Below are 26,982 nucleotides of genomic sequence, written 5' to 3' on the forward strand. Positions count from 1 at the left end.
AAAAAGCCCAGAAATAAATCCACATAAATGTGGTCAACTGATCTTTGACAAAGGACCAAAGGCAATACAATAAAGACAGTGTTTTCAATAAATGGTGCTGGAATGAGTGGACATCCATATGCAAAAAAATGAATCTAGACACAGACCTTATGCCCTTCATCAAAATTAACTCAAAACAGATTACAGACCTAAGAGTAAAATGCAAAACTCCTAGAAGATAACATAGGAAAAAATCTGGATGACCTTAAGTAGGATTACGACTTTTTAGATATGACGCCAAAAGGCACGATCCAAGAAAGAAATAACTGATAAGGTGGACTTCATTAAAATTAAAAACCTCTGCTCCAAAAGAATAAGAAGACAAGCCACAAACGGGGAGAAAATATTTACAAGATACACAAGTAATAAAGGACACACTTGATAAAGGACATAATAAAACCTCAACACTCAACAATAAGAAAATAATCTGAATTAAAAATAGGCCAAAGACTCTGACAGACACCTCACCAAAAACATACAGATAACAAGCATATAAAAAGATGCACTACATTACATGTTATCAGAGAAATGCAATAAAAACAATGAAATATCAATATACACCTATTAGAATGGTCAAAATCCAGAGCACTGGCAACATTAAATGCTGATGAAAATGCAGAGCAACAGGAACTCTCACGCACTGCTGGTGAGAAAGCAAAATGTTTTTTTGCAGGGGGGTGGGGTGGGGTGGAAATTTCTTATAAAACCAGAAAGTCCCACCATACAATCCAGCAATCACATTTCTGGATATTTACTCAAAGGAGTTGAAAATTTATGTCCATATATAAACCTACACACAGATGTCTGTAGCAAGTTTATTCGTAAACTGTCAAAGCTTGGAAGAACGTCCTTTGGTAGGTGAACGAACACATCTGGAAGATGAAATGTTATTCGATGTTAAAAAGAAATGAACTATCAAACCATGAATAGACATAAAAGAACACACAGCACATTAAGTGAAGGAAGGCAGTCTGAAAAGACTACATATTGTTGGACGGCAATTATATACCACCTTCTGGAAAGACTAAACAATACGAAGATCTATGTATAGTAGAAGACAATAAAAAGATCAGTGGTTGTCAGGCACTGGGGGAGGAGGGATGAATAGGGAGAGCACGGAGAACTTTTAGAGCAGTGGAAATACCACAAAGGCGGATATATGTCACCCATATTTCAAACTTACAGGATGTGCAACACACACACACATCATTAGCCATCAAGGAATGCTAATCAAACCCCAATGAGATACCACTTCATACCCACTACGACGTGAAGAAAGATAATACCGCGTGTGGGCAAGGATCTGGAAAAACAAACCCTGCTACACTGCTAAAGGGTGCAGATGCTTTGGAATACAGTCTGGCAGTCCTTCCCACGGTTAAACGTGGAGTTACCATGTGACCCAGCCACTGTACTCGAGGCATGTACCCAAGGGAGATGCACACATATGTCCACACAAAAAAACCTGTAAATGATAGTGGGTTATCTGTGCGGAGTCCTGGATGCTGGAGACGGTTTGGGTGCAGGGCTGTCCACACCACTGGAAACTCAGACCGCGGTAGGAGTGTGACGAAGCCCCAGTGGAGAAAGTGGCCAAGGACCCCAAGTGCTCTCCAAAGGAAATGCAGGAAAGCGTGTAGGGGCTAGAACCAATGATCTCTGAAATAATTCTTCCTAAGTGGGTAAGCCACAGTATATGTGACGATTGCTTTTATCATGTAAATTCAGGTTACCAATTTTTCCATACGCTAGATAATTCTATAATAGACTTGTTCGCATGTACAACTTTGTTCAATATTTAAAATAATTACTGAGGCCAGATTTTTTTTTTTTTTTCAGATTTTTTGAAGTGGAATTACAGGATCACGCTATTTCCAAAAGTTCAAACTAACTTACACTCCTACCACCAGTGCAGGGTGTTGATTTCAAGGCAGCCCTAGTATCACTTTTTTCCTGTTTGTAAATACTTAAAAAAAAAAAAAAAAAAAACAACCTATAAGCTTTTCAAAATTTTATAATAATATAAAAAGAAAATGATAAAAAACAATAATCATTCTCACAAAATCCTATTACCAAGAGAGCAGCTAATACTACCTGGGAGGGTACCTCTCTCTGCCTCAGCTCTCTCCAGGTGTCCAATAAAAACAACAGTGCTTATCTTCTAGGGCTACAGTCATCATTAAATGGACATGAATATGCGTATAGGGTGCACATACCTATGCGCAGGCGCAGTATCATCTCCCTCTTCATTCTTCCACTCGCGCTGTGGCTCTGTGACTTTATTTTTTTATTTTTTAGGCTCTGTGACTTTAACATCAACTATTCCTACTAAACTGCTTTGTGGAAAGGCTGTATCAACTTACTCTCCCCGCCCCGCTCAGTAGTGTTAGACATAAAAGAAACTGGTAATCTGCTGTTCTCTTAATTAGTGAAGGCGAACTTCTCCAATGTGTGCTTAGTTTAACATTTCCTCTGGTAGGTGATATTCTTATGCTTCTAGACTATTTTCTTACCAGCATCACTACCCTTAAAAATGTTTTTAAACTCTCTGTATATAGCATATGTTCTAGGAGGGAGATTTTCCTGGGTTGGCCTGACCTAATCAGTTAGGTGCAGATTGATTTCTCTAGCTAGTCACAGAATTGGAAATTAGACAAATAAATGCCTGCTGGTCTAGAAAGAAAAAAAAAACCTATGTGGTGAATACTCCACACGACCTCTAAGAACTGAAAGTCTCTGGGCAAACAGGTAGCAAGACTATGCGGACACCAGTTTTACAACCGCAAGAAAGTAGTAGTAGATTCCGTCAACCATCAGCCAGCTTGAAGAGAACCTTCAGCTTAGCTGGGAACCACCATCCTCGTGGAGTCCAGCCAGGCGAGACCCTGAACAGATGATCCAGTCATGCTGAACCCAGACCTCAGGTTACGGAAACGGAGAGAGCTGTGCTATTTAAAACTGCTGGGTTTGCGATGATAGTAGAAAACTAACACAGCCAGAAATTTACCTTGGTGCACCAGCGCACTTCATTTTATTGCCCTCCGCTTTATTACTCTGCTTGGCAGGTACTGCCTTTTTCTCTTACAGGCTGAAGGTTTGTGACAATCCTGCATCTAGCAAAGTCTATCAGCACCATTTCTTCAACAACCATTGCTTACTTTGTGTCTCTGTGTCACGTTTCAGTAATTCTTGCAATTTTTTTCAAGCTTTTTCATTATTGTTACATCTGTTATGGTAATCTGTGATCCGTGACTGCATATTACTATCCTAACTGTGTTGAGGTGCCATGAGACCCATGTGACAGGTAGACGTAATAAACGTTGTGCGCCTTCTGGCTGGCTACTCCACCAACCAGCCATTCCCCATCTATCTCTCTCCTTCTCCTCAGGCCTCCCTTTACCTTGAGACACAACAATATTGAAATCAGTCCAATGAATAACTCTTCAACGAATGGCCTCTAAGCATTCAAATGAGAAAGTCATGTCTTCTCTCACTTGACATCAAAAGCTAGAAATGACCAAGTTTAGTAAGAACACATGTCAAAAGCTGAGGGAGGTTGAAAGTTAGGCCTCTCGCATCAAACAGCCAAACTGTGAATGCAAAGGAAAAGTTCTCGAAGGAAATTAAAAGTGCTACTCTCGTGAACATATAAATGGTAAGAAGGAACAGCCTTACTGCTGATGTGGAGAAGGTTTTAGGGCTTTAAGGGGAAGATCGAACCAGCCACAACATCCTCTTAGGCCAGGGCCTAACTCTCTTTGAATCTGTGAAGGCACAGAGAGGTGAGAAGGCTAGCAGAAATTGGTTTATAAGGTTTAAGAAACCGTTTCTAGAACGTCCAAGTGCCAAGAGAAGCAGCAAATGCTGACAAAGAAGCTGCATCAAGTTGTCCACAAGATCTAACTAAGATCATTCATGAAGGTGACTACACTAAGCAACAGATTTTCAGTATTGACAAAACAGCCTCCTATTGGAAGAAGATGCCATCTAGGACCTTCACAGCCAGAGAGGAGAAAAAACAATACCTAGCTTCAAAGCTTCAAAGACCACACTACCTCTCCTGTCAAGGGGGCTAAGGCAGATGGTGACTAAGTTGAAGCCAAAGCTCATTTCATCATTTAGAAAAATCCTAGGGCCCTCAAGAAGGAAGCTAAATCTCCTCCGCCTCTGTGCTAGAAATGGAACAAAGCTTGGATGACAGCATATCTGTATGCAGCATGGTTTGTGAAGTATTCTAAGCCCACAGTTAAGAACGTTCTGCTCAGAAAAAAAGATTCCCTTCAAAATAGGACTGTTCCCTGACAATGTACCTGATCCCTTAAGAGCCCTGATGGAGACGTACACTGGGCTAATACTATCTTTATGCCGGCTAACGTGACACTGATTCTGCAGCCCATGGATGAGAAGTGATTTTGGCTTTTAAGTCTTATTATTTAAGAAATACATTTCATAAGGCTACAGGTGCCACAGACAGTGGTTCCTTTGACACATCTGGGCAAAACAAACTGAAAGTCTTCTGGAAAGGATCCACCATTCTAGACGCCATTAAGAACATTCATGATTCATGTGATAAGATCAAATTACCAACATGAATGGGTTTGGAAGAAGTTGATTCCAAGCCTCATAGGGGACCTTGAGGGGCTCACGACTTCCACAAAAGAAACAGCTGCAGATGTGGTGGAAATAGGAGGAGAACAAGAATTAGAAGGGGAGCCTGAAGATGTGACTGAATTGATGCGATCTCATGATAAAACTTGACTCTATGGGGAGCTGCTTCTATGGATGAACAGAGAAAGTGGTTTCTTGAATAGAAACTACTCCTGATGAAGATGCTGTGAAGATTATTGAAATGACAACAAAGGATTTAAAAAGTTTATAAACTTAGTTGACAAAGAGGATTAACTCCAACTTTGAAATAAGTTCTGCTGTGGGTAAAATCCTATCAAACACTGTCACATGCCATAAAGAAACCTTTTATGAGAGGAAGAGTCAACTGATGCAGCAAAATTCACTGCTGTGTTATTTTAAGAAACTCCACAGTGACCCCAGCCTTCAGCAACCACCCCCATGGTCAGTCAGCAGCCATCAACACTGACAAAAGATTCTCCACCAGCAAAAAAAAACGTACTCAAAAGACTGAAAGCACAGATGATGGTTAGCATTTTTTAGCAATCAAGTATTTTTAAATTAAGGTACGTAAATTTTTTTTTTTTAGATATAACACTACTGCACACTTTAAGTAGACTACAATACTGTAGTATACTACAGTATAGCGTAAATATAACTTTTATATGCACTGGGAAACCAAAAAACTCATCTGATTCAATTTATCCCAATACCTGCTTTCCTGCAGCACTGCAGAACTGAACCTACCATATCTCTGAGGCACGCCTGTATAGTAAGAATTGCCTGCATCATACACAAAAATTCACTGTGGATGGACTGAAGATAATATGTGTGGAAAGATAAACAATAAAGCTAGAGAAAACCTTGGGAACAATTTCATGACCTATGGGTGGGCAAAGATTTTAAAAGAGAACATGAAAAACGGTACCGACAAATGGAAAAAAAAATTTGTAATTCTGAACATTAAAAATTAAATGTCTCTTTATCAAATGAAACCAAATAAGGGAAGTAGAAAGAAAAGCAATAGAAAGGGAGAATATATATTTTAATATATACAACCCCAAAGAACCCATACCAGAATATAGAAAGAATTCCTACAAATAAGAAAAATGATCACCTAATATTAAAAGAATGCATAAAAAATTGCAACACTTTCCATAAAAGATATTCAAATGGCTAACAAACATTGGAAAAGAGAACAGTATCATTAGGCATCAGGGAAATGCAAGACCGAGCTACCATGTGGTATCAGCACACACACACACAGAATGGGTAATATGGCAAGAGTAGAGACAAGTAACTGGAACTCTCATACACTAGAGGTAGGTATAAACTGGTACAACCACAAATGCATTTAGCCATATCTACCAAAGGTAAAAAATATCTACCAGAGGTAAATGCACACCAGAGACCCAGCAGCTCCTCTTCTAGATGTAGAATTGTACATTTGCAGGTAAGAAAATGCTTATAACAATCAATAAGAGCTAAGAACTGGTTATATGATGGACATGTCTTAAGTTCCTTATTGTTAGAAATTTCTTCCAATTTTTCTATACAGTGAATGGTGCTGGAAGAGACATCTTCCTGACACAACAACTTCTATTTTTGAAATATTTCCTTAAGAATTATTCTTAATATATACTTCCAGACTGCTAGCCAAGTGAGCTATATCAACTAGAGAGCCTCAATTAAAAAAAAAAAAAAAAAAAAAAAGTACCAATTTCACTATACTCATGTCAGCATAGCAAATTTTTTTTTTTTTTTTTTACTAATTCAAAATTCAAGGAGGGAATATAATTACTTAAAAAATTTGCATTTCTTTAAAAAAATAAAAATAAAAATTAGCATTTCTTTGATTATAAGCACAGTTGCCTCCTGCAATACTCTCTTCCAGAATGGCAGGTTAGACAAAAGAGCACACAATTTTTTATTACTATCCATGATGGTGGCCAAAGAGCCTTGATGGAAAATTTTTTAACATTCATGCGGACCAAAATAGCCAGCCACAAAGCAATACCAATCTTCCCCATCAAATTTTTCTTAGTGGGCTGTCTCTCTTATGAAACATACACTTCTAGAGTTTTAAGACTTACCTTCTGGATAACCACCAGCAAACTTCTGGACAGAAGAGAACGTCATTATTCTGCTTTTATTTCTTAATAAAAACTTTTGAAAAAGTAATGACTCAAGGCTTTGGCTTTTATTAAATTGACAGTTTCTTCCTTGACAGTTGGCAGATTTCCTCAAACCAAGGATACTAATGTAAAAAGCAATGAGTCACAACAACGTGTAGATTTCAGTAAAACCAGATGTGTCGTTAAGCATCACAGGTGGGACATACAGAACATACCATGAAATATCTTTCAAGACTTTTTTAGAAAAATAAACTTTTCGCCACTTAGGAAATGTCAGAGCTTTTTAATATTTCCGGTAAAGGCCCACAAATAGGAATTCTTGGACAGGATGGCATAGATTAGGTTTTATCCAGTTGAATGCTGTTGAAAAATGAGACAGCTGTCAATTCCTCATTGACCTGCCTCAAAACACCAGAGGAAACATTTTGAAGTGATGACATCATTTATAGAGACAAAGCTTCTGTATTTCTTTTCTGTTCTAGGCCACAAACCAGCTTGACCATTCCAGGGCACATAGATTCACTAAGGTCTTTTGAATTGTGTTTGGCTTCTGTACTTTGCAATGCCACAAACCACCTCATACGATACTTCCTCATCAGGGAAAAATCCAAGTTAAATTGAAGTTGCCTCTGATCCTTCTCATGAAAACCATGCATAGTCATCAATGTATTTTCATGACAAACAGATATGAGATGCCTTTAGCCTTCCTGACTACACATTTTTATAGGTAAGGACTTTATCTCACATAAAACTCTGGGGCTCCTACATCTATCATTTAAGATACCTACACTCGTAAAGATTATGTATCACTTTTTCAATTCCTGCCTATGGAAAACTATTCTAAAGGAAAAATGTTAATGATGATGATAGCATTGTAATACCCTTCCTTCTTTCAAATGAAATAGTACTGATGACTTAATTTGACATAAAATAATTATTTTTTACCAAGACAATTTTAAAAGAAACAGGAAGAAACTCAAAGGACAAGAAGTATTCTGCTTTTACTAGGACCACAGACCCCTAAAGCACAGCAATAGATTTCACAGAGTCTAAGAATAACGGTAGTGGTTAAAATTAAGGAAAAACCCACTGAAGGAGACAAAGATGATCAAGGTATTCCATGCACAGCCAGAAAATCCTGGGGAAAAATGTCCATTGGTAGATGAGAGTACTGACTTCAGGGAAGGAACTTAAGAGCACAGAAATCCCCAGTAGCACAACTTTGGAAAAGAAACACGTCAAGGGGAGAAGTTAAAAGTAATAGGGAGAGGGGCGCCTGGGTGACTTAGTAGGTTAAGCATCAGCCTTTGGATGGAGCCCTGCATTGGGTTCCTAGCTCAGCTGGGAGCCTGATTCTCCCTCTACCTCTGCCCCTGCTTGCACGTGAGTGCTCTCTATCAAATAAATAAATAAGTCTTAAAAAAAAATAGGAATACTTTGGAAACTGCACCGTGAAGGGGAGAAGAAATAAAGAGGGGGAAATTTAGCGTCCTGCAAGACCAAAAAGAAAAAAAGTCTACAACTCCTCTCCCACTACAACCTTTTCTCCAAAAAAGAATATCTACTACTCTGACAAAGGAGGGCTATTATGAACATATCACAAACTATAAAGTAAACCACAGCAAATCACCACCTCTGTCCCCACAAATACCTAGACACAGTCTTTATCTACTTAAAAAATATACAGTATAAGGGGCCTCTGGGGGACTCAGTGGTTTAGGTGTCTGACTCCTGATCTCATCTCAGGTCTTTTTTCTTTTTTTTTTTTTCATCTCAGTGATGTGAGTTTATGCTCTGCCTTGGGTTCCATGCTGGGCGTCGTGGAACCTACTTTAAAAAGGGGAGGGTGGCGACTAAATGGCTCAGTCAATTAAGCATCCGACTCTTGATTTCAACTCAGGTCATGATCTCAGGGTCATGGATTAAGCCCAGGGTCAGGCTCAGAAGAGTGTCTGCTTGGGATTCTCTCTCTCTCTTTGCACCTCCCCACCACACACACACACACACACACACACACACACACACTCTCTCTCTTGCTCTCTAAAATCAATCTTTAGGGATGCCTGGGTGGCTCAGTGGTTGAGCGTCTGCCGTTGGACCAGGACATGATCCTGGAGTCCTGGGATCAAGTCCCGTGCTGGACTCTCTGCGTGGAGCCTGCTTCTCCCTCTGCCTGTGTCTCTGTCCCTCTCTCTGTCTCTCATGAATAAATAAATAAAATCTTTAAAAAAAATACAAAAAAAATCAATCTTTAATATATATATTAAAAAAAATGAGAATCCCAACAATTCAGTTTATGGAAACCCTCTCCCTCTAAAAAACAACGATAAAACAGAAGGAAACTGGAATACTCCAAACTTAATTAAATGTCCTCAAGAAACTGGGGATATGATAAAACCCCTTGAAACAGAAGCTCAAAGGCTAAAAGTAGAAATGGAAAATATCCAGAAAGAACTAAGAGCTGATCTCACAAAATATTTTTAAAAATGACAAAATTATATAAAAAATGAAGACCATATTACAGGGTGCGCAAGGAATAATGGATCCAATGAAACATGATAATGAATGTTGAAAAAAAGAAAAAAGAACCAAATAGAATGAAAAAGAAATGAAAAACGAAAAGCACTGGTGAGAATATGGTTGAAATGGCAAGGAATATCCAAGTTTCTTAGCTTAAAATGTGTCTAAAAAAGATGCACAAGGTAATAGAACAGAAATAATATTAAAACTATCATCCCATAACACTTTCCAGAAATAAAAGACCCGAAACTATATATTGAAAGAGTTTACTGGATACCAGTGAAAACCAATCCACAATGATCACTTTCAACACACATCCTTATAACATAATTAAGACTTTAAAGGCAAATAAGCTTCTCAAAAAACAATATAAAAAGCCAGGCAACAGAAGAGTACTTAAAAACAAAAACAAAACTCAAAGAAAGAACAAGTGAATCAAGGACATATTTATATATAATCAAGCTGTCCCTCAAGTCTCCACATAATACAAATTTAAAAATAAGCAGTTCTAAACATGGAAGAAATTCTGCACTTGTAAATCCTGCTTAAGGAATCAATCTATTCCAAGATGAACTTCATCCACTCATAATATGACTAGGAGAACTTGGGCAAAAAAACAGAGAGTGAACATTTAATATTTTTAAATAGAAATTTAGGAAACTTAGAGGTGGGTTGAAGAATAAGATGTTACATTATGTAGGCTACACGTTATGAATTTATGTTCTAACAGAGTGAAAATAGGGAAAGAAGGGAGAGGAAAGTAGAACAGTTCACTGAATGTTGTTATACAATTGGTAGGAGTTACAGACAATACTTAGAACAAAATTATAAGATTTATTAAACTCCAAAATCAGTTTAAAAATGGAAGGAAAGAAAACAATGTAAATAAGCACAACAAATACATAAAATTGCAACTTAAAATACAATAGAGTTGAGACCAAACATGTCAGTTTTATAAATAAGTATAAATGGGCTTAACTCAGCTATTTAAAATAAAAAAGATTTTCAATTAGGTTCACAGAGTAAGACCCAAAAATGTGCTACATACAAGAAACACTGAAAACAAAATGATTTACAAAAGTTAAAAATAAAGGATGAGCAAAAGCAGGTATACTAGGCAAATGAATACAGTAAGAGATGTGGAGGAGGATGTACAGATGATATTGTCACAGACACACAAAAAATTCAAACTCAACATATTAGCCACGACAAAGGAGGAACTTTTTAATGCTGGAAGTCACAATTTAAAATAAAGATATTACAGTTAAGAATATCTATACAGGGTGGCCTGGGTGGCTCAAGCGGTTTAGTGCCACCTTCAGCCTGGGGCCTGATCCTGGAGACCCAGGATCAAGTCCCATGTCAGGCTCCCTGCATGGAGCCTGCTCCTTTCTTCCTCTGCCTGTGTCTCTGCCTGTGTCTCTGCCTCTGTGTGTGTGTGTGTGTGTGTGTGTCTCTCTCATTAATAAATAAATAATCTTAAAAAAAAAAAAAAAAGAATATCTATACAACAACACTGAAACCACCTTTATAAAAGCAAAACCCAAAGAAAAACAAGGGGGAATAAAAGAGACATGCCATCTTTGTCATTTGCTTAAAAAAAAAATAAATGCGAATGTGTTTGGTGCAAAAAAAATAAATAAATTAAAAATAAATAAAAAAAAAATAAAAGAGACATGCCAGTAAGAGATCAAGTAGTTAAAAATAAGGAAAAAGAAAATCCAAACAATAAAAAAGACAGACCTGAATGCGTACCACACCTTTCATCTTGATATTAGAGAACAAATCTTTTCTGAATGTGGGATATTCATAATAAAGGTTGCATATGAGGTTTATACAGAAAATATAAGCAAGCTCCATTAAGAAGAGCTATTACAACCACATTTAGAGATATTTACGACTACAATGTAGTAAAAATTTAACAGCAGAAAAAGGTACTTCCAATTGCAAGCTTATTTATGTACTATAAACCAAATTATAAATATCTATTGGGTAAAAAGGAAATACAAAACAAAGTTACAGACTTCCAAAAAAATACTGATTCTGTAAATCAATCTGTGATGTATCAATCCTAAAGATGTGATCCAAGTAAACCCCACAGTATTAGACACATTTATCAATAACAATGATAAAATAAATATAAATGAATTAAGATTCTTTGCTAAAAGCTAGGTAACAACAACAACAAAAAACTTTAGCAAGCATAATGAAGAAAATAACTAAAAACAGAAATTAGTAAGGTGGAGAAAAAAAGAACATACCTAATTATAATAAATCAAAATACATTTTTTTGGAAAAAATTGACAAAATAGGCAAACCACTAGCAGATAATCAGGAAAAAAAAAAAAGAGAAAGCACAGATAAGACAAAAATGATATGAAGGAAATAACCACTGAAAAAAACACTGAAATAACCATCAGAAAAAAATCATATGATTCTATTTTGCAGACATCACTGCAAATAAATTTGAAGGCCCAGGTGAACTGGGGAATTTACGAGGCTAAGAGCTTACTGAAACTGAACTACTTAAAGATAAAATCTGAAAGAGATCATTCTCCTTAGAAAAAATAAAATAAGGACCTACCAGAAAAGCACCAGGCCTGGATGGTTTCACAGAGTGGAACCTTCAAATACCAGCTTGTTCAAAAAGTCTCTTACATGTTTCCAGAGCAGTGGAAATGAAGGAAAACCTTTTAATTCTTTGCACTTACATATGTAACATCAATACCTAAACCTAATAAGGACAATGCAAAATAAACTATAATTTTTGCTTATCAATATTTATAAAAAACACTAAATTGATTATTGGGAAACAGAATCCAATGCCACAGTAAAAGAATGACACAACAAAGGGAAATTCATTCCAGGAACACAAAGTTTGCTCAATATTAGGAAATCTATTAATATAATCTATCACATAGATTTTCAGAAGAAAATCTCACAGCCATCTCCACAGACGCTAAAAAAAAAAAAAAAAAAAAAAAGGTTTCTGACACAATCCAATTCTTTCCTAATGAAAACCACTCAAGAAACTTGAAATCAATAAATATTTCCTGCTATGTACTCCCCCAAATTAATTTGTTGCAGCCTCCTCCCACTACATGGGAACATATTTAAAGACAGGGCCTTTTTGGAGGCAACTAAAGTTAAATGAGGCCATAAGGGTAAAGTCCTAATCTGATAGTATTAGTGTCCTTGTAAGAAGAGAGAGAACTCATTCCCTCTCTTTCTCTGCCATGTGTGGACATAGAAATAAAGTAGCTGTCTATAAGGCAGAAAGAATTCTCAGCAGGAAATCAATCTGACACCCTGATTTCAGACTTCCATACTCTAAAGCTGTGAGAAAATAAGTTTCCAGTATATGGTAGTTTGTATGGTAATCTGAGCTACCTTCCCATTACGATCAGGAACAAGGAAAAGATGCCTACTACCTCCACTACTGTTTGACATAGCAATTACTGGTGGTAATAGCCAATGTAATTAGATAAGAAAAATCAATCACAGGCACAAGAACTGGAAAAGAAGTAAAACTATCTATTTGCAGATGTGACTGTGTACCCAGAAATTCTTAGAAAGTGAGTAAAACTGAATGAAAAGAAAAAAAAAACAGTAAAGTAGTAGGATATAAAATCATCATATAGAAAGGAATCATCGTCACATAATTAGTAGCTGGTAAGAAGACATAATGGCAAAACAAAACTAAACCAAACCATCTCCCCTTATAACAGCAACAGAGAAGATATTTAGGAATAACTTGAACAAAAAAAAATGTGTAAAATCTATATGAGAAAGTTCAAAACACCTTTGAAAACAATGAAATTAAATTCAAACAAATAGGAAAAAAAGCAGCTCTTGTTCTCCAACAGGATGACTCAACAAAACAAAGACAAATTATGAACAATACAATCACAATAAAAACACCAACAAACACTGTTATGAACTTGGACAGGCTAATAACTAAACTTCATATGAATTGGGACGCCGGGGTGGCTCAGTGGTTGAGCGTCTGCCTTTGGCTCAGGTCATGATCCTGGGGTCCTGGGATCAAGTCTCACATCAGGCTCTCCACAGGGAGTCTACTACTCCCTCTGCCTGTGTCCCTGCCTTTGTGTGTCTCTCATGAATAAATAAAATCTTAAAAAAAAAAAAAAAAAACTTCATATGGATCAATAAACAGGCAAGAACAGCCAGGAAAACACTAAAAATGAACATCCATAAAGAGAGACTAGACATTAAAACATATTGTAGAACCTCTATCATTTAATCTGTAACAATTTTATTTTTTATTATTATTTTTTAAAGATTTTATTTACTAATGAGAGACAGAAAGAAAGAGAGGCAGAGACACAGGCAGAGGGAGAAGCAGCCTCCATGCAGGGAGCCCGATGTGGGACTCGATCCCGGGTCTCCAGGATCACGCCCTGGGCCAAGGGCAGGTGCTAAACTGCTAAGCCACCCACGGATCCCCTAAAGCATAAGATCTTATATGTGAATATTGACCAGTGGAACGCAACACAAAACCCAGAAACAGACCCAAGTATATACAGAACTTGAGGATATAACAGTCAGTATCTCAAATCACTGAGGCAGAGGTAGACTTTCAAATGCATAGCGTTAGGACAAGTGATTAGTCATTTGGAAAAGATATCCTATTAGATCTATACTTCACATCACACAAAAGAATATCCCTAAATGGACCAAGAATCTAATTATTAAAAAGAATGAAACCACATACATGTATTAGAAGAAAACATGTGGGGAGAGGCTTTCCAATTAGGACTCAGGATCCAGATGCAAAGGAGAAATAAATTTGTTACACTGAAAAAAAAACTGCATGGCAAAAAAAAGAAAAGATCCATATAAACAAATTCCATATACAAAGTCAAAAGACAACTGACAAAGAAGGAGAAATTGTCTGCACCATGTAATCATATGGCGGTACTATCACTAAAAGACAGTATCAGAATTCCTAGCACGGAAGAAAGACAAAGACCAAAAAAAATCTGACAAAAATAGGCAAATGACGCAAACATAAAGTTACTTAAAAAATGAATCTTCAACATACAAACAAAATATGTTCAACGTGACTTATAGTAAGAGAAATGCAAATTATCAGTATACTGAGATACCATTTCTCACCTATCAACTGGCAAAGCTTCAAAAGCATGATGATGCATACACCAGCAAGGCTGTGGGGAAACAGGCAATTTTATGCATTGCTGAATGGAAATGCAAATTGGCACAGCCCTTATAGGGGGGAATCTGGCAATACCTAACAAAGCTATATCTCCATTTATCTTTTGAACCAATAATCACACTTCAGGAATTTATTCTGAAGATGTACCTCCAAGAATATAAGAAAACAGAAGTGTAAAGTTATTTATTGCAGCACTGTTTATAACTGCACAATGCTGGAAGTATCTATGCATAAAAGAGAGGTTACATAAACCGTAGTACCTCCACACTATGGAGTTTCTGTAGCTGTTAAGAAGAATTAAAAGCTATGTCTATGCAGTGCTGTTGGAATGATTCCCCTGTTCGGTGGGGAGAAAGCAAAGTAGAAAAGACTATCAACAGTATATTAGATTTGAACTTTGGAACGTCTCTAACAAATCAGATCTTAAAAAAATAATTATAACCTTAACACACCAAAAACAATCATTCCTGCTACCACTGAATGCCTGGTTCCTCTTAAAATTTCTCTGATTAACAATGTCCTCCTGCAGCTTGAATCAAGATCAAAACAAGATCTACATATTAGTTTTGGAAGATGTAGCTCTTAAAGTATCACAATTCCCTTTCTTTTTTAAAAATGCTATTTATATACAGTCTTTACAGTTGATAAAATGTGTTTCTCTAGCTCCTTTTGTCCTGTAAACTGCTGAGTTTGACGGGACACTGGCTCACCTTTCTTTATTGCTGTTACAAGACCATGCAGGTGGTATTATTACTCCTGTCTGCGTCACACATTTAATATCCAGCTGCCCTTTATTAGTGTTACAGTGGTTTCTAGATCCTTAGACAATCTGAGTTCCTTAAAGCTTATCCAAGACCGTATATTCATGGCAATATACACACCGTGATCAAGCTACCAGACTAATTAAGAGCTGACTGAGAGGCAACAGAGGTTATCAATCAGCAGTCAGAGAAGCTGGCCAGGAATTGCTTCTCTCCTAGGTAAGAGGCCAAAAAGTAGAGGAGATAAAGGATTTGACTACAGATGGAGAGGAGGCTTCTGGAGGATGAACATCATGCTTAAACAAGACACTGGGTTCCAATTACAATTCTGAAAGATATTTTATACAGCGGTACCAATACATGTTTCCAAATTAATTCACAGAGAATTCAAGATTTTATGATGTTAGTTCATTCAAATAGTCGTAAACATTTTTCCATCTTTAAGACAAAGGGACTGGTTTCTAAACCAAAGATTCTCAACATAACTACAAAGCAGATTCTGCTGGGAAGCTTTTAAAAATACAGAGGTGTGGGTCCTACCCAATCAATTCTGACCCAAATGGTCTAGGATGGGGATATAGTATTATCTAGAATCTAGTATTATTTTAAATCTTTCCAAGTGACTCTAACATGCAGCCATAATTGAGAACTGCTGATCTCAGTGAAGAATAACAGCAGCAGCTAGCATTAGTAAGCACATATTACGTGTTATGGACTGTTCTAAGCACGTTACATGTTACTGGTTCATTCCCTATTTTACAAGCGAAAAAAGAGGTCAGGTAACTTGTCCAAAGTCACACATAAGCTAACAGCAGAGTGACGATTTGATACCAGGCAGTTTGGATCCAAAATCTATGCTCTCAATCACCATGATACAGTGCCTCCTAAGCATGAATTATACTTCTATTCTTTAATTGCAAATAAAATGATTAGAAAAAACTAAAAAACGAGACAATTAATGTTCTAGAAGCAGTACAGTGTCGTCTTGTAAAAGTACTGACAAGCTCATGTGGAGAGTAAATGAACAGATGAGAATCTCCCCTTCCCAAAAGATTCACATTTGAGATTTCCACACATAATCCACACAATAATTTCCTGCATATCATCCTACATAGCCTGCTTATTCAGTGTAAGTATAAAAGATCGCTTTGTTTTAAAACTCGGGGAAGTGATGTATTACATGTACATTTATAAGAAAATGTCCTACCTATTTCAGTTCTGCTAACTCCAATGCCATTAAAAATTCTCAAGTAATTAAAATGACAAGAATCAGAATCTTCAATGTCAAAGTCACCAAATTTGATGCGCACTCTCTCTCCCATCTTTACACGGATCTCCCATTCGCAAACGGTGCTGTTGGGATAGGTCTGTGGGTAGTTTATTGATGTGAGGGTTCCACTTTCAGGGCCTAGTACAGTATGTCCACATCCATCACCTTAAAAAAAAAAAAAGAGTTAAAAGGATGAATCTTTATTACACTTTTAACTTTATATATAATCAGGATTTTTTGGTGAAAATGTTAAAATATGTATGACATGTTTTATACCAACACTTTCCTTATACAAGATAAAAGGGATAACGGGGTTCTTAGTATATCTCCTCACAGGGATCAAAAGATGTCAGGTAAGGTCAAATTAATCAATGATTACCCCAGTGAGTTCAAAGAACCTTCCAATCTCAATAAACAGAAGTAAACATAGGTTACAATAAATGTATATACATATCATAATAAATTTAATCTTTAAAAGAGTATCAATTCATATATATTGTTCAAAGTAAATGTAAACTATAAAAATAAAAGTATGTGATCAGCTCCATCCATTCATCACAAACCCTTCTAAAAGCTCTGTGAGAAGTTGAAGGATACCTAAAAACAGTTTATACTAAAGGTTACGCAGGTCACAGACCATATGACAGTATTTCAAGGCATTCATTGTTGAAGGCATTAAAGCAATATTTAAGGAAATTTAATTTTACATTCTACTGAAATTGGACTTGTTAGTAATCCCTCTCCAAAAACTTCATTTTCCCCCTATAGAATGATGAAGAAAAAATAACAGTTTAATGAATTAGTAAAGATTAGGAAAAATAACCTTCATATCTTGGTAGCAGCATTATCTGCTCCAGAATTCCTTCACTACGGGAACTCAGGTAACTTAACATACTATTATTTGCATCCACCTTTTATCCTAAAATTTGGTGTTTGAGCATCTAGAAGAGGCAAGCAATGCTGAGAAGTTTCAGTTGCTGCTCCCATTGTACCATTTAGCATTCCTTCATGATGGGATTCAAATGAATCTCCTTCTGAAAGGAAGATGAAAACATCATACTAAAATTATAGTATTTTTTTCCTCCAAAATAGCCATTTATAATCACCTTTGGAATAGTTCTGTACTTACACAAAAAAACTGTATCAAAAGTGACAGTGGTGAATTTAAAAGTCAATATGGATACAGATGTCTGTAAAAGGATTTTCTATTATGTTGATTTATTATTTTTAAGAACAATGCAGTGCTGATATTATTTACTACAACAGATGAATGAAAGCTTTAAAAGCTAATATAGTATCTGGCAAGTAGCTGCAAAAAAAATATTTATTAATTCAGTGAATAAGGAAACTGTACAAGTACCAATGAAAAAGTAATTTCAAACCCGTCTCAAAACTCACTTTAATAAAGGAAAAATTCTGTACGTACATTATGACGACAGTACTTCATGTCCTTTTCTGATCAAGAAATTTTATTCTCAAATCCCTACTAGTAATGTTGGCCCACTTTTAAAGGTCAATACTAGCAATCTGGCTTCCTAAACAAACCTCTCTTATAAAGCTCAACTTGTGAGCAACACTGAACTTCAGCTATCCCTACACCTGCTTTCAATCTACACACAGAAACTAGGCATAGTCCCTCAATACTATATAGAGGCACCATGAAATAAACATGTTTTTGTGATACACCCACTGATCTTCTGCAAATATAAAACTTAAATGTTATACAACTCAGAAGGAAAAAAAAACACTCAAATTTTCTCCGCAAGTATGATGAAAATACCTTGCATATCTCTTCTGAAAATCATCTAAATTAGAAACACAGGGATATAAAACCTTCACTGTGAAAATAAATGAATTGTAACATAAATAACTTTTGAATAATCATTACAATTTTTCCTTAGAGAAAAAAGATTATCCCCTAAGACAGAGTTTTCAACATTACGAAACTAGTCTGAAATGTTCTCTTGCTATTGAAAAGATGAAAATGTGCTTTCTGGAGTGTTTAAATCTTTGAAAAGTAGCCACTGAATAAATAAAATAACTCAAAATATAAATGTATTCTCTTTAGTGAATAGACACTAAGGCAGCTTTTTAAGTGACTGGAAGTGCCGATGGATTTCAGGAACCCAAGAATTTCCTATTAACAGCTGAATTCATGACTTAGTAATGGCAGATTGTCCCATGTAATGTATTCCCCACAGGCTACTATTTAACTTACGGTTGCCATTTTAAAATGAATTTTACAAAGAGCATAAGCAGTGTTAGGAGTAATTTTTAGATGTCTTTATGCTCATACTTATGTTTGTCAATAAATATGCAAAATGTCTCTTGCCCTTTCCTCCATAAAGTGCAATTTAACAAAATAAATACTAACTGATGAAAAACAGGACTTTTGCATGCACGCTGATGAAGAAAACAATTAAGATGGAGCCGTCTTTTTTCAGTATCTTGTGTAGGGGGAGGGCATGAACAGTCCACAAGGACTGTGCCAAGAATGTTCTAAAATATGTGATGGAGTTCAGAGCTTCCTCCCCTAGCAAAAAAGATGATATGCACCAGAACCCAAAGTTAAAAGAAGGTCTCAAGTCTACTACTACGATGTACAAGTTTGAATGTTTCATACTTCCAAGACAATTTGATAAGTTTAACCTGACCAGATAAATAGATGTGCTGGCCTCGACAAACACCTACTGCTGCAAAGAGGATGTTTAGAATATTCTAGTTTGAAAGGGGAGGCTGGGCTTATACAGTATCACTAGGCCAGCAATCTTCAAATGTTTTTCTCAGTTATTCCCAAGGAAGAAATACATGTTACGCTGGCATCCTGTACACTCCTGCCTGCACAATCCTGACCCGCTAAAGGGTCCCCCGCAAAAAGAATGAAGCTGGGAGCTATTTCTTTTTCTAAAAATTGCCACAGTGACCTTCTTCAGGCTTTCAGAGCATATCCATCTTGTCTAGTATTTAAAAAAAAATGAGTGAAATTAAAGCAGTACTGCGAAGTATTTGAGATTTGTGGTGGTGCAACTTTAAAGATTTAATAGTAGTAAGACTGATGTAATCCTTTAGTCCAGAAATTCACAGTGCTAAATACTGCATTAAACGTCGTCATTGTAGCCAGATGAAATAGGATGTATTAGTTAATTCTTGCAAGTTATTCCTTTGAATGCTTTTCTACTCTGAATGCCCTTTTTCAGCGATTTATTTTAAGATTACTGGGACTCTGGAAACCACTGCAGGAAGCATCCAGAGGTCGTTAGGTTGAACTCTCCAGGGAGACCCTATCCTCACTTTTACCCTCAAATTAGAAAACGTGCCTCCAGTTTTCCAGTTATGAGCAAATCCTATTCTGTACCAATACTTAAAATGCCAAAGTATTTAAAAAAGTAAGACTAAAATCTGGAAAAAATTCTTTATGGTCTAAGCACCTACTACACTTGGAGCGGTGGTGCTCGAATGGGGGGGAGACGGGGAGGCTCCCACGGGAGCAGTTTTACCTCCCGATTGGCAATGTCTGGAGATATTTTAGGTTGTCACAATGGGGGCGGGGGGCGTGCTACTGGCATCTGGTGGGTAGAACCAGGAATGCTGCCGAACATCCTCCGAGGTGCACAGGACAGCCCCCCAGAGTAAAGAACGATTGATCTTAAACTTGTCAGTCGTCCTGAGGCTGAGGAGGCTGAGGAGGCTGAGGAGGCTGACTTAGAGCAAAGGCGAGGACGTCTCGGGAGGAAGGCCTGAGAGCCTTCTCGGCTGGGTTCCGTCCGGCCCGAAGGCCCGAAGGCTAACGCTGTTCTGGCCACTGAGATACACACAACCTAAGAACACTTCCCTCCCACAATCAGCAGTTCAACGAGAGTTCTGGAGTCCCGCTTCCTGATTTTTAAAACAAGTAAACAGAAGTTACAGGAAAGAGAATGTTCTTTTCATTAGCCTACAGCCCTGGAGTCATCTCTTTCCTGGGCCAACGGCTCTTAAAATTAGGGTTTGGAAAAAGGCGCGGGGATCCCTGGGTGGCTCAGCAGTTTAACGCCTGCCTTCGGCCCAGGGCGTGATCCTGGGGTCCCGGGATCGAGTCCCACGGGCTCCCTGCATGGAGCCTGCTTCTCCCTCTGCCTGTGTCTCTGCCTCTCTCTCTCATGTGAATAAATAAAATCTTTAAAAAAAAAAAAAAAAAAAAAAGATAAAGAAAAAAGGTGCTAATAGGGTCAGGAGTAAGTCTCCAAATTTTCTGCTTAACTTTGTGAGCTAGAAAGAATAATGATGACCTGTGACCAGCCAACACCACCTCCCGTTAGCCATTTTCTCAAGGCAGAGTTGACAAAGGCAGCATAACTACGACGGGAAAAATCCCTTTCACAATGGTTATCCTAGGACCAATCCGTGCGCCCTCACCAGTAACTCCACCACCACCACATCTTTCTCCAACATCAACACCACCATCACTGTTAGCGTCTCCTCCGCTAGACGGTTTCCACCAAAGTATAACTGGCCATAAAGGACAGAAGCCCGTTGGTGCGATTTTTGAATTTCAGTGGAGAAGAAACACTGGAATTTGATCTTACTGCTCCTTTGTTTGGCTGCCGATTTATCTGGGGGATTGCTCACAGAACATGTGTTCACTTCCTCTGAAGAGTCTAAGGTCAGATGTGTTAAGCCAGATATAAATTTTGGTATTTTTCCAGGAAAATAACAGTATTTTTTTAAACTACTTATCCCTAGAGAAAACAGAAAGAACGTTAAACATATATAAGTAACAATGAATGAATACAACAAAGAACATATTATTTTAGGCTGCTCTAAACTTCAAGTGTTTGTGTTTTTTTTTCTAATAAGCACATGCTCATGATACCAATTACATGTAACCCTGCCGCCACCCCCGTATTTTAGCCACATTACTACTAATACTTAATATAAATTATCTGAATGATTGAAGAGTATTAATATAAATACTGTGTGACTTCTAAATACACTGTGACAATACCATACGCAAATGCAGAAGCTTGCACAAACATGCCACAAATGTAGAGCAATGTAACTTTCATTACAATCAGTGTAAACTATGAACAGTTTATACTTTTCCAGTGAGCTTTCAAGGATTAACCCCCACTGAGTCTGACTCTACTTCCTATAAATGTCATTTCTATCCCATCTTATAATGCATTTGTGAAATCTTATAATAAATCAGCTGGAAAAAAAAGGGCATTCAGAGTAGAAAGGCATTCAAAGGAATAACTTGCAAGAATTAACTAATACATCCTATTTCATCTGGCTACAATGACGACGTTTAATGCAGTATTTAGCACTGTGAATTTCTGGACTAAAGGATTACATCAGTCTTACTACTATTAAATTTTTAAAGTTGCACCACCACAAATCTCAAATAAATAATTCGCAGTACTGCTTTAATTTCACTCATTTTTTTTTTTAAATACTAGACAAGATGGATATGCTCTGAAAGCCTCAAGAAGGTCACTGTGGCAATTTTTAGAAAAAGAAATAGCTCCCAGCTTCATTCTTTTTTAAGCCCGAACTATTCTCTGCATGTGTGATAATTTACAAAATTGAATTACATGAAGGAATGTGAGATGTATAAATCCTCTTTAATCCCCACCAAGCACACACCCAACTTGGAACACAGTGGTTAAGCAAATGAGCTCTGGAGTCACAGAATGAATTTAAATGCCCTATCCCACCACTCACCGTGACCTTCAGGTTAGTTATTGCTACTAAACCTCGGCTTTGTAAAATGGGGGTGTCACACACAGGGTAAAAATTAAAAATCAGACACACAGGGTAAAAATTAAATGAGATATTGTATGAAAATATCTAGTATTGAGGGCCTTACCTATAATAATGTGCTCCATGAACACTCCTTGCTGGAGGCTACTATTACAGTCGTAAAAGCCCAGAAAGGCTTTTGCCCATCTTAGGTAGATAGAGGGCATCTGGCCACAACCTAAAGTAACAACAGTCCAGTGGAATGTCTTGTGAAAAGCATAAATCAGTGAGAAAGTAATTCTCACTCCTCCTCTCCACGATGACCTTCAGTAACTCTCTCAGGACCACCACCTGGACTTGACTTTTGCCACTGTCAGAGGCACGCCCACCCACCTGTGAACACTCAGAAACTTTGCGGTCTCACTCTGCTGGTCGGTGGGTGTCCTGACCTTGCAGCTCTCTCATACCCACATACTTTCTGTGAACTTGACGTCTCTCTTTTCTCCCCATCTATCAATCTGGTTCTGGCCTCATGGCTTTCCCTGCCCAGCCTAGACTTCACATCTGGCACTAACTACCTCTTCCTGGTACCTTTACTTCCTAGCCTTTGTGTCCTTCCTGACCATCTCCCTCCCAAACCCTCATTCCTGGATCATATGATCTGCCAAGGAGCTGAGCACTACTGGGGGGGGGGGGGGGGGGGGGGGGAGTCACAAACTCCAGGGGGATAGGTGTCATTAAAGTAATGGGTTCCAGGAGGATGCCTAAGTGGCTCAGCAGTTGAGTGTCTGCCTTTAGCTCAGGGTGTGATCCTGGGGTCCTGGGATCGGGTCCCACAACGGGCTCCCTGTGAAAAGCCTGCTTCTCCCTCTGCCTGTGTCTCTGCCTCTCTCTCCGGGTCTCTCATGAATAAATAAACAAAATCTTAAAAAAAAAAAAAAAAAAAAAAAAAAAAGTAATGGGTTCCAATCTCAAATGGGCACTCAATGCCACTCAGTTTCACCCTTATTCAGTGATTCTCAGATCAACATTAGAATACCTAAGGGCTAAGTAAAGGTTCTGAGATTCCCCCCTCTCTATCTCCCTAGATTCTAATAAACACATCAGAAAAAGGATCTTAAACTTGGAAATTGGTTAAAAAAAAAAAAAAAAAAAAAAAAAAGGTGAGCAGCACATCTTTTCAATGTCACAAAAGCCAAAAGCTGCCCAAAGATTTATAGGACAAAACAGTTAGCTGGACTTGGTATTTATCACTGCTTAAAGGTCCCAGTTTGGGTTGCATGTTAACATACCGACTGTTGTCTAGTAGAGATGCAGATCACTTTTGTCCAGCTGAAAAGATAATCCCGAAGGTTACTGTTTATGACCCTACTGGCCTTAGCCATCTAATCTAGTGATCATATCCTATGATTATAAACACCACTTAGTATCTCAAATACTCTCTGGACAGGACTTAACATTAGTGGCTCCCTCATTAATGAATGAAATGAATAAAATCTTTGACATGTGTTCATTTTATATTTGCAAAGCAGGTATAGTTTTGCCTCTTTTGCAAATTATAACCTGTAAAATAGCTCCACGGTGGGTCCTAGGTTTTGCACTTTAACAAATCATAGAACGCTAACACTAACAGCAACAACAAAATACCACAGAAAATTCGTTCCATCTAGTGTCCCCCAACATCTACCATTTCCTTGCTCACTTTTCCTTTCTTTTACAGAGAAATTTCTTCTGTTCTCCATAATTGACATCTTACTTCTTTGCTTCCTGTTCTAAGTTTCAAAGCACTGCAATTCATCTTCCGGACTGTTAAAGGCTGGACTGCATCCCTTCCAAAAAGATATGTTTAAGTCCTAATTTCTGGTACCAATGAATGTAACTGTATTTGGAAACAGGGTCTTAGCAGACGTCATGAAGTTACAATGAGGTCATGCTGGATGAGGGTGGACCCTAATAAAAAGTGGTGTCCTTATAAAAAGGTGAAAATCTGGACACAGATACAGACACAGGAAGGCTGCTACATTATAGAGGCAGAGACTGGACTGATACAAAGGAACTCTAAAGATTAAAACGGCCGGAAGCTAGGAAGAGGCCAGGAAAGAGCCTCCCCTAGCATCTTCAGAGAGTATGGCCCTGCTGATAACCCAATTTCAAAATTCTAGCCTCCAGAACTATATGCCAACACGGTTCTGTTGTTTTAGGCCACCTAAATTTGTACTAATTTGCAATGGCAGCCCTACAAAACACAGACCTACCTCCCCAAGGAAACTCTTCACCCAAGTGGGTGGTTTCCAAGCTGCCAAACGTCAGTGGATACTTTTCCATCCTTATCATTTGTGACCATTCCAGATTATCTAGCATTGCTGACCCTTCCTTCCCTCCCATCTTTCTTCCTTCCGATTTTCCCTCCCTCCTTCTTAAAATTCTTCCCTGGCTCAGTTCTTTGAACTAATTGCAACTTCTCCAGCATCTTCATGGACTTATCTTAATACTGACTGCTGCTGCTGCTCAGGTCTTCCTCCATTCTGCGCATCTCCCTACTTAGTTTTCAGTTACCATAGAGTCTACAACCTTCTCCTCGTCCTCAAAGCTGTCACCTGCTTATGTATTAACCACCTCCACTCGTACAGATTCATTCGACAAAAACTGACTACCCAAACAGGTTTGATCCCAGCCCCCAAACATTCTAGAAAAAGAGGGGACTTCGAGATTTAACAACAATAAGAGTGGTAGTAGATATCCTCGATTGACATGCCTAGTATTTAAATGCAGGTGCATCTGACTCCAAAGTCTCCATACTTTCAAAGTCCACCAAAGTATGAAACAGTAGAGACGAAGAAAGTGTTCAGGTTTTTCAGAGTAAACACAAGCCAAAACCAAAAAAGGAAAAAAAAAAAATCTGGCAGTTTAAATGATACTTGCAGGAGAATGGAGACTAGGCTGCAAGGAAATCCATATTTAATGAGTATTTGCTGCGCGCCACATACTAGGAAAACGCACAGCACGGATGGAGTCTACTCATGAGAACGGTCGTCACTCCAAAAAGCCTAGATGTTAGGTACCTGGAAAGCCAACAGCCCAGAAGAAAAATGTACATGAGCCAGTGGGTATTTTGAGCATGATTCCAGGTACAGAATAAGAAACACCATTCGAGTTTAAATTATACTAAAACATTAACAAAAAATTATACTATAACATGACTTACATTCCCTGACACAGCAGTGTCCTGGACAAGAGGAAGAGATGGTTTGGGGAAGAAAGGAAGGAGGCAGTTATACTGTGTGGGGATGCAAGCAGGGCCGGGGTTTGGTCTACACAGCTGGAGATTTGCTCAGTAGTCCTCACTGCGGTAGATCCAGTCCCACTGGCCACATGACTTTCTCCAATAGCCCTGAGCTACCCAGAATCAGAGAAGGCCGGGAGGACTGGCACGTAGCCACATATGGGATCTGACAAGGAGAAGGGCATCAAAGGCAGGAGGGACACGGGAGGCTGGGATGACAAAGTGAACCTCGAGAGAGACAAGTGGAACGGATGAAGGCAGAGGAACCTAAGGATGATGCCTGGCTAACACTTCAGGTACAAACTCCTGTCTGGCCCTCCACGGAAAGTCCTCCACGATTTGTTACCACTGGACTTTTCTGCTTTCATTTCTCATGAACTTTCCTCTGACACCAGATTACTGAAACTACCTGAACATTCTCCAGGAATTGGAGCCGTCAAAGAAAGAGGAGGCAAGGCAACTACTAGAACCATGACTGGGGGACTCTGATAATGCCAGTGGCAGTCACTCAAATCAGAGTTTGAAAGACAGGGCCAAGAAGGGCACCCCATCTGCTGACACTGATTTAGGCTGCTGCTCTTCAAGATGACCAATCGGACAAGGTGGGCACGGCAGTGTTTTCTGAGAATAGCCATGGCTGTGTGCAGAGTTCTGGTGGAATTTCCACCTAGGGAGCAGAGAAGCCTACCTAGGTCCCAGACGGAGGGCAGCTGGGAGACCCTAGGCGGAATGTTAGGCCCTGAGCAAGGAGGTAGTCAGGTGCAAGAGCAGGCTCTCCTCCCATGAGCCCGAGAAGTGCAGGCTCTGACGCTAACGGAGCCTGGGGAGGAGATGCCCAGAGACCAACACCAAATCATGGGCCTGGGGCAGCAGGTTCACTCCAGAAATGCCTTCTTAATTCATGTGTTTTGAATGACAGACATCATGCTGCATATTAGAAACAAGAAAATGAGTAAAACTCTCTGCCAGGACTAATCTCTAATTTTCAGTGTGATTAATGAATGAATAGACATAACTGAAACGTCCCATCTGGAGATGAGTGTGTGGTGACAGTCAAAGAACTCCTCTCAGGGATAATACCCAAGAAGGGTTCTGAAGGGATATTAGGAGTTTACCAAGCAGGCAGGGAAAGGAAGAGGCCTTTCTAAGCCGAGAAAATAGCATGTGTAAGGAAGTCAGTATAGGGAACAAGGCAAAAAAACCATGAAATTATACTCTAGAGCAATAAAAAGTAGTTCAGTCTTACCCGTGAGCTACATATAAAAGGTGACAGATGCTGGCATGAGATTAGGTCAGAGAGGAAAGGAGAGACCATGCTGTGAAAAAATTACATGTATAATATGCAAAGGAGTTTGGATTATATCTTACAGGTGATCAAGAGGCTGCCAGCCACACTGCTTCAGAAAGGCAATACCCCAGTGCCCCAGAAC

At 38.3% G+C, this 26,982-nt stretch overlaps 1 protein-coding gene across 3 annotated transcripts in view; it reads right to left on the minus strand.

Annotated features, from left to right (window-relative positions):
• DCBLD2 (discoidin, CUB and LCCL domain containing 2) overlaps positions 1 to 26,982 on the minus strand; it is an 80,869-nt gene that overhangs the window by 46,895 nt on the left and 6,992 nt on the right. The window contains exons 2-3 of one of the 3 annotated variants that reach the window (XM_025416898.3): positions 17,460 to 17,582; positions 16,486 to 16,713 (exon numbers count right to left, since the gene is read on the minus strand). In XM_025416898.3, the coding sequence (XP_025272683.2) occupies positions 16,486 to 16,713; positions 17,460 to 17,582 (351 nt within the window). Of the gene's footprint in view, positions 1 to 16,485; positions 16,714 to 17,371; positions 17,583 to 26,982 lie in introns of those variants that run through there. The other 2 variants (XM_025416906.3, XM_025416915.3) reach the window with 2 other exon arrangements.

The sequence above is a fragment of the Canis lupus genome, chromosome 33, assembly GCF_003254725.2.
Source record: "Canis lupus dingo isolate Sandy chromosome 33, ASM325472v2, whole genome shotgun sequence".
NCBI classification, from domain to species: Eukaryota; Metazoa; Chordata; class Mammalia; order Carnivora; family Canidae; genus Canis; species Canis lupus.